The sequence below is a fragment of the Calypte anna genome, chromosome 3 (assembly GCF_003957555.1).
Source record: "Calypte anna isolate BGI_N300 chromosome 3, bCalAnn1_v1.p, whole genome shotgun sequence".
NCBI classification, from domain to species: Eukaryota; Metazoa; Chordata; class Aves; order Apodiformes; family Trochilidae; genus Calypte; species Calypte anna.
This window is the reverse complement of record NC_044246.1, coordinates 39,735,970-39,749,128: the sequence shown is the minus strand read 5'-3', so window position 1 is coordinate 39,749,128 and position 13,159 is coordinate 39,735,970. Positions and strand designations below refer to the sequence as shown.

Below are 13,159 nucleotides of genomic sequence, written 5' to 3'. Positions count from 1 at the left end.
TGAACATAGAGTAGGTCCTTTTACCTCTCTCACTGCTGGCTGAGAAAGGCCAGGATGCTGTAGTAAAATGTGAGGGCTTATTAGCCACTTATAAGCCACCTGTGACTTAGGTATAGCAACTGCTTTTGAGTTTTTATGCCAGTGTATACACGCTGTATAACTTTTTTGCTCATTGACAGTATTTTACTGTTCTGAGATATGCAAAGTTATCAAGGGAAACTCCTAGCTCTAGAGGACAAGTATTAACAAGCATTTTTCCTGTAGTATTTCCCTTAATCTAACTTTGGGGAGGACCTAATTTAAGTCACACTCAAAGAATCGTGGTTAATGGCTTGATGTCCAACTGGAGATCAGTGACAAATGGCATATCTCAGGGCTTGGCACCAGGACCACTGCTGTTTATCATCTTTTTCCATGATGTGGATGGTGGGATTGAGGGCACCCTCATCATGTTTGCCAATGACACCAAACCGTGTGGTGGGGTCAACACTCTAGAGGGAAGGATTGCCACCCAGAGGAACCTTGACAGGCTTGAGAGGTGGACCTGTGCAAACCTCATGAAGTTCAACAAAGGCAAGTGTAAAGTCTTGCACATTGGGCCAGGGCAATCCCAAGCACAAATACAGGCTGGGCAGAGAATGAATTGAGCACAGCCCTGAAGAGAAGCACTTGGAGGAGGGTGCTGGTTGATAAGAAGCTCAACACAAGCCAGCAGTGTGTCCTTACACCCCAGAAAGCCAACCATATCCTGTGCTGCATTAAAAGCAGCATGTCCAGCAGGTCAAGGGAGGTGATTCTCCCTCTGTTCTGCTCTCTTGAAACCCCACCTCGAGTACTGTCCATTTTTGGAGCCCTTTACACAAGAAGGATGTGGAGCTGTTGGATCAAGTCCAGAGGAGGGCCACAAAGATCATCAGGGGGCTGAAGAATCTCTTCTGTGATGACAGGCTGAGAGTTGTGGCTTTTCAGCCTGGAGAAGATAAGGCTTCAGAGAGACCTTAAAGCAGCTTTCCAGTGCCTTCCAGTACAGAAGGGGCTATAGGAAAAATCCCTTCTGACCCAAAAACTTTCTAAGATTCTAAACAGGAGCAGAGATAGGAGCCTGATCCAAGCAATGAGAGAAGAGTTAATGTTTACTTTAAAGCCAAGGGAGACCAATCACAGGGAGAAGCATGGACCTCATATGGTCTTAAAGACAAGGAGGGGTGTGTTCCTTCCAGAATCCTTGGGAGATGTGGGGAAGGATGTGCAAGTCCTCCCACAAATAATAGCAGAAAACCTAACGAAGCTAGAATGGCTCTTCACTTCTGTCCAACTCCAAAGGAATGCAGTGAATGGGAGATAGTAGGGAGAATGGGCTGGTATGGTGGATGATGTCTGGTAAAAAAGCCATGTGGGCTTAACCATGAGGCTTGTCTCACTCTTTTCTTTTTGCCTTTATTGGTAAGGAACTCCCAGGTGTGTTGATGCTTAATTTGCTAATATTTGGGGGCTGCTGCAGAGATGCAAATTAGCATTCAGTTACTAATCAAATCTTGCTCTGCTCTGAGGCATGTAAACTAATGAAGTACCAACAAATGTGGAGGTGGGTGAAAAAACTGATTGTGCAGTGCAGTTTCCCTGAGTTCACGCTTCCCATTTCTTTCTTCTGCTTCTCCTGTGTCAGATGTTTAGAAGCACTAGCATGACAAAAGACCAGGTCCAGACCTTACCAGAGACACAAGCCTGATGCTAAGGAGGAAAGCACAGCAATTTGGAATATGAGGAGGTAGAACATCTGTTTGTAACCTTTGTCACAAGTGGAACAGATTAAAAAATGACGAATGCTGATTGTTTGCCAATCGGCACATGCTCAATTCAGCATTGCAAAAAGCACACTAATTAGATTTAATTCAAATGTTCCCTCAGATCACCTTGATTTAATTTATTTTCTGATGCATAAAGTAGAAATGGTCTGAGTCTCTGTTCTTTAAAGACTTTAAGTGCTATATTTCTAGCACTTGGCAGACATTGTCCACATGTACTTCATGTTCCATTGGGCTTATGCCAAATTTAATGTACTGTGTGTACTGAAAACATCAAAACCAGACTTACTTTAATTTTAGATTTTACAGCTACCACTATTGATTTTTCTTAGAGCTGTTCCATCCAATCTGCTATCTTTTTAATTTGTTTTTCCTGCAGGAATTTGTGGAAGGAGCTTGACAGTCTATCTTTGTGTGGCTAGGGACTGTTTATGTGAGTGAAAGCTGTAGTTCAGACGTCTCCTGCAGTGGACAGACTCCATTTATGAAGCTAAATCATCACACTGCATTATTTGTGAATTCCTACCTTTAATACTGACTGGTATGCTGTGACTAAGGATGGCGTCCATCAACTGTCTTTCAAGAAATTTGAATTTTATGAAAACTTGAGATGGGAAAGGACTATTACAGTCAGCTAAACATACTAAAACCTGTTAACTTTCATTTTGCTGTGCCTGTGTGCTGTATGAGTAGAAGTCTGCCTGAAAGATGTTAGATTCTGAAGAGACAGAAAATGGGCAGAGGCAGGGGAGTGAGAGAGAACGAGTTAGAGTAGGTAGACAAAGAGAGGAAGGAAGTGACTGAGGGAAAGAATAGGGTATAGCACAAAAGAGCAAACCAACATGGGCTGGAGCATTCATAATGCTACAGTCACAGTCGTCAGGTCTGCTGATCCCTGCCTGACAGCTGTGTCTGCTGGCCTCATATTTTGGCTGTTCATCTTTTATTTTCAACCCTCAGGGCCAAGTAGCTGTGCATAACCATGGCTTCTGGCCAGGTGGCTCACAGCCCTCAAGAGTGGTGCAGGATTCCCTTCCATTGTACTGGTGTGGAAGAGCATGGCATGTGATGAAACCTGGGGTTCGGTTTCTGCTTTGTGTCTTTAACTAATGCTACAGTGCTCAGTTCTTCAGGGACATGCATCTAAGTGTGGCAGAGAGGCATCCCTTGCTACAGAAAGACTTGAAAACCACAAGGAGTTCTGCACTCCCTGTTAACAGTCATTACTGGAGCTGAAGTACATGGGAATTTCTAGTTAGCCTTCATTGTAGGCTTAACCATGGCACACAGTGCTTTTTTGTATTAATGCTTACACCGAAGGCTTGAGCATGGTTTTAAGTCTAAACTTCAGTTGTTCGATCCTCAGCCATAGTTCAATTTTACTTCAGCTTAAGGATGCTGATTAGTCTTTGGGAAGCATCACTTAAGCTTTTACAGTCTTCAGATAACATCCAAGAGTTTTCGGAGGCTGTATTTTCTGTCCACCTCCTGCCTTCTCATTGCAACTCAGCACACGTGCGCTGGAGTTTCTGCTGTGGCCCGTTTAGTTTCTGCAGTTTAATTTTTCCAGGCAGTGCTGGAAGATGCTTTCCCAGCTTGCCTGGAATAATTATTGATATAAGAGTTCTACCAATAATTATCGGTAGAAGAGTTTTTGAAACTGGACCCCAAGATGTATTAATGTTAGTATACCTTAAATTTTATTATAGCAACTGGTTGTGGAGGTAAGTTGCACTAATGTTAGCAGACAAACTGCCTTATTTTTGCCTCCCTAAGTTATTTTGGTAATTTTTATCTTGATGTCATTCCTCCTGAGAGGAATTGATACTATGCCTTTCTGCGGAACTGAGCAGGCTAATGGCACTCATCTTCCTTTTGTCTCTCAGTTGTCTCAAGTCCTAGACCTCCTGGCATAGCAAAAACTGTAATAGAAAGCTTGTCCTAAGGAGAAATGCACAGGAAATGACTAAACCTGATGAAGACAGAATAAAGGGTTGTTGCAAGTCTGCTTTTGTAACAGAGACAGAATTTGAAATTCTTAGTTTATTGCTGTTATTGTGCTTGTTTTCAACTTCATTTTCTAGCATCCTTGATATAAGCTTAGTATTAACTCAATGTGCATGCTTCTAAGATTATTGCTGTGCTGAGCTGTCTTTTGCTGATGAATGTAGCTTTTGTTACCTAAAGGAACAGGTAAATTGAGTAGAAGAGTGAGTATAAAGAAAGCAAAAATTATCTCTGAAGTTAAGATAGGAGTGGTTATGTTCTCTTGTTTTTCAAGGCTAAACACAGCTTTTAAGAGCTGCTGAGGAACAAACCTTGTTTCCTGTCATCTCCCTGTTAATTTAATATATGTCCATACATTAAAAAAAAATACCATGATTTAGCTCTTTCTTTGGACACGGAGTCTACTGGCTGAAAGATGGGCCCACCTCTGTGTTCCTCTTTTGTGTTCCAGTACACACATGGAACATTGTACATCAAATTGAGGAACAGATTGGGGTACAAATCTGCGGACACCGTGATTGTACAAAAACCTTTTGTAAATACAGGGCAGCAGGTGGGACTGCTGCTTTTGCAGGCAGTGGTATTTTATGCTGCCTTAAAATTGTTTACCCACAGAATGTGCTCCTCCTATATGAGTGGTAATAACCAAGTTCAGGCATTCCTGCAGGTTGTGAGGTGATAAATAATAGTTCTGTGATGCGGTGCTTCTGCCTTTGTATGCAAAGCTCGTGCCTCTGTGTTAGTGGTGAGGTTTGTCACTGAAAACATATATTTTGAATGGGAACTCGGGAGATCTGGACCAGCTCACCCTACTCAGAAACTTTTGAAGTTAAAGACAGCTTTTGCATCCCTTTATTTTTGCATACAGGCAAGGTGTCTGCTGACAGTACTATTTTCATGCTTACCTCCAACTCTTAACTCTAAGTCTTCTGTGCATGTAAAACTTAGACTTACCCCATGTAATTCCAGAACACATGTTTAAGTTTCAGTGAATCTGGACTATGCTGAAGCAAACTGACTGGTATCTGAATTCCTTGAATAACTTTGAGCAACAGTATTTGAGTTCCTCTGTGCTAGGAGTACTGTCTGGACTCAAGCCTATGCCGTGTCGTTTGTGATTTTTATTTTTTTTATTTTTATTTTTTTTCCTCAAATTGGATTTATTCCAGTAGACTGAGCCAATGCTGGTAAAGCTCCACTGATAAAGCTCTGCAGAATCACTCTTAACAGGAGCAGTGAGCAACAGGTAGACTTCCCACCTCTGCCTCTCCCAGCTGACAGTTCTCAATTGCTGATGCCGTTTGGTGCTCATGTGGATGGGGCTTAACCATATGGTCTTGCTCTCGCTTTCTCTCGCAGTGTTGAAAAATGTTGTCCTGTCTGCACTAGCAGCTAACTGATCTGAACCCATTGTTGACAGCCACCATCATCAACAGGTCATTTTCCCTCTGCGAGTGTGGCTTTTGATTATGTATCGTAAATCCAAGTGGAAGTGCGGTTACAATCTTGCGGTTCTTGGACACGGTGAGTTTACTTCTACACGGTTGCTATAAGAGAACAAACTTTTGTACTTGCTCCTAAATTTCTCTATACCAAAAAAAAAAAAAAAAACCCACAACAAAAAACCAGAAAACACCAACCTGAAAATTCAGTAACTACATGTAGAATTCCCGCAAGACAGGTGTTTTCTTTACCTCTTTAGGATTTTGATTGAGAGTAGTTGCAAGAAGTACAAGTGTAGAACAATACAAACTATTGGTATTGTCTTGCTGGTATTGTCCATAATGGTATTTGTTGTCTCAATATTGTCTTTTTTTATGCTTTAAGTTGTTCTTCGGACACTGTCTCTTTAGAGCAACTACCCCAGCTGTTATTAAACTGCAGATAATTGTATTAGAAAGATGGATGCTAACCTGTACCAAATTGTACTTTCACATGCCATAATGTTGGATTAGCATTGAAGGTTGTTTCCAGAGGCTCTGAACTCATATATTTACTGCCTGCTGAGAGTAATGGTTTTTCCTCATCCCCGGTGGCCTTTCCACACACACAGCCCCCCCCTCACCACATCAGAGTTGTTGAGCCCTGCACCCTTCTTTGCTCCAGACCTGCTGAGCAGTGTTTGTCCATGAGCTGTCTTTTCTCACTAACCCAAGAGAAACAAATCTAATAACAGGGGTTTTCTAAGAGGTTGAGGGAGCTGTCTCAAGTTTTGTTATTAGACTGACTATATATATATCCTTCTGATGTGGTAGGCTGTTGCATTGCTTTCTGTATCTTTGTGGATGTATCTGAGGCTTGTTATTTTTCCTTAGCCCTCTGTTTTGAGGACAACAGCTGCTGCCTCCTATTGCTCTACACCAAAGAAATAGAAATACTGTGGTGTTGTGAGGACGTTAACTTTCCCTTGGTTGGACCAGTTTTCATACCAAGTTAATGCTAGTAAAATTGAGAGTATAACCTCCAGTACAATGGGAGTGGTTAATAGTGAGAAGACTTTTGGCATACAACTTTGAAAAAGTTTACAGGTTCATTTTGCATCTTGAAGGATTTCAGCAAATAGGCATGAGATACTAATCATAATAATATTTTTTGTCATCAAAGAGATTAGTACTTCCATGGCTGATGTTATTGTTTAAACTGCCAAAGTCCTAAAACAGGTTATGAGCATTCAGTATTGGTGGTTAAGAGCCTGAAACATCTTAAGTGTAGAAGACTCCATTATTTATTTCACATGGGTTTGCTGACTTGGAATCATGCTGCATATTTCCTCCTAGTTTCTAATCAGCTGTACATTCCACTGTGCTTCTGGGTTTTCTGTCAAGTGTCTATCACGAGTGAATTCTTACTTCAAAATTACTTAGCTCTGCCAGTGCATTTCAAGGAAGCTCAGCAGATAGTAGTACACTATGGTCTGGATCTTTAGTAGTCGTGGAGCTGTTAGAGCTTTGTATTTTCAACTCCAGAGTCTCATCTGTTAGGAAGAAGTTCCTATGTGATGAAATGCTGTGGGTCAGAGAGGACTTAACTGTGTTCAAGTACTTGTGTGTAAGCCAAAGTATTTGCAACAGACTCCTAGTAATAGTGTCATTCCTGAAGAGTTGTAGAACACAATTGAAGCTGATGGTTTGAGAAGCTGGTGGGTACCTGGCATTTGAGTGCTTCATCTCTTCAGACAAGCAGTAACCAACTTAAATACTATAACTGGCATTTAGCATTGTCTCTGATGGCACTGTAATTATTCTGAATGTCTGGGGCTTATCCAAAATCAGTGGTGAATTAAATTACACATGCAGACCAGATCTGCTCTAGTACAGTCTTGCTTAGGTAGGCTGATAGTGATCTTGCTTAGACTGATTAATTCAGTTGGCTTCACTTGCACCTGCATTAATTGAGCTTGGGTATCAGGTTTGACGAGATGGCCTGGTAGGTGAACAAAAGCAGAATTTGAACTACACTTTGTTTCCTTTCCTTGCTAAGTATACTTTTCCTTCACTGTTGATAGCATTTGAGTTGTTTGATGTTGCTGATCAGCTAACTGCTTTTTCTTTTTCCTTGCACATTACCCCTAGAAGCAAAGTCCTGCTGCTCAATACAATTGCTCATCTGTTAAGCAGATGAGCTACAAACCTCAGTTTTATTTTTTGTGAAACATTGTGAAGGCTTAATATAGAGAGAGAACTTAATAGAGAGAGAGAACTCAGTCTGTTGCTGCATTGCTGTGCCAGGAAATAATCCTTCCTCCCTGACCAGTTCCTTAGCTGTTCCAGCCATGGTATGATGTAGGTTTATTTTTTTAACAATGGCTTTATTTAGATTATCCTTCTAACTAATGTTTTTGGCACACTTTAAAAAGACACTTAAGGAAGAGGATCTTGTTGCAGTATTCCAGTCTGAGCTAAACTGGGAGGCTGCAAGTATTTTTTATTTTTTTATTTCATTAGGGAGTCTTCGTTTGTGCCATAGTGAGAACCATTTTTGGAGCATGTTGACTTTGCAAGCCATTATCTGAAAGGCTGAAAGACATAGTCTTTTGTACACTGGAGCTGTTTCAGATTATTCTATGTTTTTCTTTTCGGAAAGAGATTCCACATTGCTTCCAGTTAATGAGAGCTTTTCCTAGGATCTTTGATTTCAGGTGGCTGTCACTTCACTCAGTTTCACTTTGTAATATTTCAGTATTTGTGCTAGGTCTTCTGTTGCCTTTGCTTAACTGGACCTTTACTTTTGCACATAAAGGCAAGTTTTGTTGCTTCAGTGTATACAACTACAGTGGTATTGGTTTTGGGGGTGAGGATTGCAGCCTGTCTTTTTCTTTTTATCCAGTTTTTAGATTTTAGGTAGACTTCTGTATCAAAAGGAATAGGCACTGTGTTGTAACTTCGGTATTTAGATCTGTTAATAAAAAATGTAGTAACCTGCATGAGGATGTTAGGATGGAAACACTTTTTTTTTTGGTGATTCTATTAACCTTTTCATTTTGCTGAGTGAGGATTACTTGAAAAGACAGGTCTAGATACAATTCCTAAACTTGCACCCTTTGATGTTAAACTCCTGTTCTTAAAAGAAGGACTTAGAACAAGTACAAACACAGTTACTCCCACATTTGGACTTCTGCAAACCCCAGCCCAGCAGATAGGAGCATGCTTACTTTTAATACCAGAAGCAGTAAAAAAATAGCTCTCTCTAGCAAAACTAAGAACTTGCAATTATTCCCAGGAGTGGTGCCTTGCTCCACGGGCACTGCAGTCTGGAACTGAGCTCCAACCCACAGTTCTGGTCCGGCGGGTTTCGAGACTGAAGCTTTGTCTAAACTGTTGCACTCCTGCACTTTGGCTATGATGTTTGTATCTTTCTCAAGTGTTTTGTTTTAAAGCTACTTGGAATCATTCTTTCTGTTTCTCATTTATAACTTAACAAAAAGTTCTATAACTTATTTAGATTTACAGTGCGATGAAATGATATAATTGTATATCTGGTCACAGGTTGGCTTTGAAGTGAAGGCTTTTTTTTAGAAGAAAGGGTTTTTTGCATTTGTCTAGTTTTATTGGGATTTTAATTTGGGTTTTGGGGTGAAATTTGGGTGTTGTTTTTTTTCCTGAAATTAAAACCAAGTGCTTCTCTTCTAACAAGGAAAAAAGCTTCAGTCATCTTGGAAGTGGTTATTACAAGAAAAATATTTCATCTCAGAAACTAATGAAATTGGAGCTTGTACACCCCCCATTACATTTTTATGGTAATGCTCTTCACTGTTGATAGCATTTGAGTTACTTGATGCTGCTGATCTTGCATCTTTTTGTCCTAGCAGTCATGTTTAAAGGCAAGGAATAAGTTTTTTTAAAAAGAGAGGCGAGAAGAGAGTGAGCTTGTGACAGTGCTGTATTTATTTGCATAGTTCAGAGTTTATTTTGGGGACACGCAGTTCACACACTTCTGTAAGTGAAATGCTGTAAGTACAGAATGATTTCAGAGTTTTAAAGAGCTTAAGTGCAACAGTGGCTGCAAAGCCAGAGAAAGTCTTTTCTTTCCTCTGTGTTTAGAGAAAATATATATATTACTTCCACAGCTAGTATTGAAGTTGCTAAAGTGAGACTGAGCATGCTTGTATTTTTTTTTTTCTGTATTAAAAAAACCCAAAACAACAACCCAGCCACAAAGTTCCATCAAAGCAATACATGTTGCTAAGGCAGCAGCTTCTGTGTAAGTTTTCTCAGCTGATCAGCCTGACAGACTTGTAGCCTTTGTCCCGCTTGCCTGATCCTTCATAAACTCATTCTGGTTGTTTAGTGTCAAATTTGTGGCACTGATTTTGCAGTACTGGTAGTTCTCTGGTTTATTTGGTATATCTGTGGTGTGGTTAATTCCTTGGATGGGCTTCCTTAAATGCTTCCTTGACTTTGAATTCGCGTTGGTCCAGGAGCTTGAATGTGGTCAGGCATCTCTGCTGAGTCTGGGTAGCAATTGCTTAATGTGTGGCAACTTGGCTGCTTGTGACTGTTCATACCCTCTGCAGCTGTAAGGTCGTCTTCTGCTCCACAGCTGAATGACATAAGACATCCTTGAGCAGGAGGGTAACTAATGACAAGCAGCAGATTGAATGTGAGCAGGATTTCTACAAATGTTTATGGATGTGTGTGAGCGAGGCACCACAGTGCTCAGCATGAGCAGCTGTTAGTAATTTGAAGACATGTTCATAAACAATGTCAGCCCTGAGAGGGCCAGTCTACCCCCAAAAACCTGCAAAGTTTACTTCTGGAGGGCAGGATTTCTTGGGATGAATCAGTCTGCACTGAGCAGCTGACAAAAAAAGGGAAGTGAAACAGCTCCTCCATACTAGATTATTGCTGTTAAATTCCCTGTACTAGAAAACCGGGACCTAATGTTTCTGTGGTGCACTTGAAGATACCCAGCCAGTATTCTGTTGGTAGCCTGTGCAGGTATCTGGAGTGCACACCAGGGGTTAAAGTCAAGGGTTCTCTCAACCTCTTTCCAAAGGTTTAGAAGGAAAGAAATCTGTATTATATTAACCAGTCACTTTGGTTAATAAATGTGTGCTGTAAATCATGTGAAACTGATTTCAAAACTGTTGAACTTCTGTGTTCTGAACTGTATTGGTGCTGTTAAAAAATTACTTGGTCATGGTGCTGTCAAAACTGCAACTTTTTGTGACTCTGGTCTTTACCCAACCATGTTTCCTGAATGGAAAAATTTTTCTTTGAGAGAAAATGAGTAATTCTTTGCTGCTTAAATCTCGCCTCTCAATGCATGCAGGTAGAGAGTTCAAAGCCAAGGCAATTGATAGAAATTAGTTTGCAAGTGTTAAGATACTTTTGCATTTATCTTTGCATGTCAGAGAAATACCTGAAATGGGAAAGAGATGTAGATTTACTTTTACAAGTGTGCTAATTCAAATTTAGCCCAATCTGTAACTGTTCAGCTGCACATGGTTTTGGGGCTTCTTCAGGTAACTTTGAAATATGAGATGGTATCTGAAGAGAACCAGAGGCCTAGCCAGGGTACAGCTTCAAGCATGTGCTTTTTCAGAATACATTACTGAGCTATTTTTCTTCAGAACTTTATGTGGGAAATGAGTAAACTTGCATTGGATGTTGAGAAATACTCTGAGCTTGTGACCCCACACCTCAGTTTTAGGATTCTTACCAATTTCTAGGCCAAATCTTGAAGGCTTGCAGTCAGACAGAATTCTGATCAGTGCATCAAGGAAGAAATTTGTTTTTTTGTCACTGGGAACACATTCTTCACTGGTGGAATTACTAAGAGTCAAATTGCTGTCTTGTTAATGTAATTTCATTAGAGTTAGTGATACGACTTAGCATCATTGCAAAAGCAAGAGCAGTCCATGATGCTACCAGGAGAACATGTTAATGCTGTCTAGCAATTGGTGCACGTTTTGACTAGTGCTGAAAAAGTGCTCTGCCACAGTGACTGTCAGTATGCCTGTACTGTACTGATTTAAAATTACTGTTATTTTCATACGCTAGATTTTATTCTGATTTTTCTTTCCTTGGTGGCATACTCTGAGAGAGTAAAAAACAAATACAGATTCTGAAGAGCGTGGTTATTTTAAAATAAGGACCATGAGACTATCTTGCTACAAAAACACTTTCTGGTGTTTTTCAAAAATGTATCTTACATGACCCACAAGCCTGAAAATATTTTTCCATCAGAGTTCTTCTGGCTGTAACTGGAAGACTAAACTAACTTAAAGTTGTCATATTGAACTGGATGATTTCTCTTGTTTGAAGGTAACATTTTCCTGTGTACGTAGCAAATTGAAAACTTGGAATTAGTGACTTCTTGAAAGCTTCCCACTATAAGTCAAATGCTAAGCATAACAGTTTCTTAAATGCTACCTAAAACTGGACCATATGGCCAAACCAGAATCCCCTGGGTCCCTATAAAAGTAGTTCAGCTCCATCTTAATGGTTGAGGTATTCCATTCTTGGCTTTTTTTTGATGAGCTATATTTCGTGCAATAATGCCAAATGTCCTATGTGACAAGAGCCAAGAGTACCTACCAGCTCTCACCTCGTACCTGTATACAAGAAACTGGGTTCCTTTCTCAACCAGGGGTTAAAATTTAGGGATGGCATCCCTAGCACTGAATTCTTGCCACTCTCTGGGAATGACCTTTTTGTTGTTAGGTATTAGTGACTGCACAGAGGTAAAGGAAAAGTGGAACTGCTTGTCTATTTTTATAAGCAGCAAACCTCTTATCCAAATTGGATTAGATGTGTAGGAAGTAAAGTATTTCTCCTTTCTAGATACCCTAATTCACACGTTGGCCATAGGATTATAAAGGAAGGAAAAAGATACAATCTTTTTCCCATAGCATGGGATGTTTTTTCTTTGAGCAGTAACAAGCTGGGAACACATAGGTGATCTAACATGAGGAGGTGGAGGAGACACTTGCATGCTGTCCCCTTTGAATTGCTGGCTGTAGGAGGTGATTGACACAGAAAAATGTTCAAAAAGTTACTTTTGTGTTTATGTATAAATACAAGTTGTATTAGCATAAAAGCTGGTTCACTTATTAAGAGACAGCTTCTTGACATACTTCAGTATACCTCCATTAGAAACCTATTGCATATGCAAAGTAATCAACTGTTGTTTTCTTGGGTTGTTGCCTAAACTAACCTTTGTTCTGTACCTGAGCTCATACCTCACTATTTAACATATTCCTCAAAAGACATGCTTGAGTGTCAGAAATAGAGGCAAGTGAGGTGCCAAACCAAACATTTATGTTTGGGGCTGTAATGTATCCTATCAGGCCACTATAAAAATGTGACACTTGGCCTGCAGAGAGTAGGCAGATCTCTGACAGCTACCCAGAGGTATGTAGGTCATATGCTTTTATATGTAAATACTGGAGGTGATATGTTTAGAAAGGGCCAGGTTTTCCTGTCCAAAGGCTGGAAAGGACCGTCTGAAGTTTGAAGTTAGGTGGTATATAGTAAGACGGTACATTTGTTAGCAGTGACTTACCAGGTATGAACCACAGACTTCAGACATTCACGTGCAGGGGTGAGGAGAGCAGTGTGGAGGTGATCCAGCAGTTTTTTACTGGAATTACTGATGAACTACAGTCGAAACGGTGAGTGTTGAGAGTGTAGTAACAATGTGGTGAGGAATTAAGGATAAAGCAGAGGGAATCTATTGGATAAACTTGTCTTCTGCACTTCACGACCTCTCCAAGTAAAAAGGTTCTTGCCTTATTTTAAGATATCCATCTGTGTGATGTGGGAGTTGAATAGAAACTGTACTGAATAGTTTTTTAACTTTTATCTCAAGATTTTTAATCCTAGAATGTGAGTGTGGGAATCCAG

At 40.3% G+C, this 13,159-nt stretch overlaps 1 protein-coding gene across 4 annotated transcripts in view; it reads left to right on the top strand.

Annotated features, from left to right (window-relative positions):
* PELI1 (pellino E3 ubiquitin protein ligase 1) overlaps window positions 1–13,159 on the top strand; it is a 47,308-nt gene that overhangs the window by 8,947 nt on the left and 25,202 nt on the right. Inside the window, exon 2 of one of the 4 annotated variants that reach the window (XM_030447998.1) lies at window positions 5,172–5,336. The exons of 2 other annotated variants lie outside the window; for them this stretch is intronic. In XM_030447998.1, coding sequence (XP_030303858.1) covers window positions 5,282–5,336 — 55 coding nt within the window. In that variant the 5' untranslated portion in view covers window positions 5,172–5,281. The remainder of the gene's footprint in view (window positions 1–5,171; window positions 5,337–13,159) is intronic. One more of the 4 variants, XM_030447999.1, reaches the window with a different exon arrangement.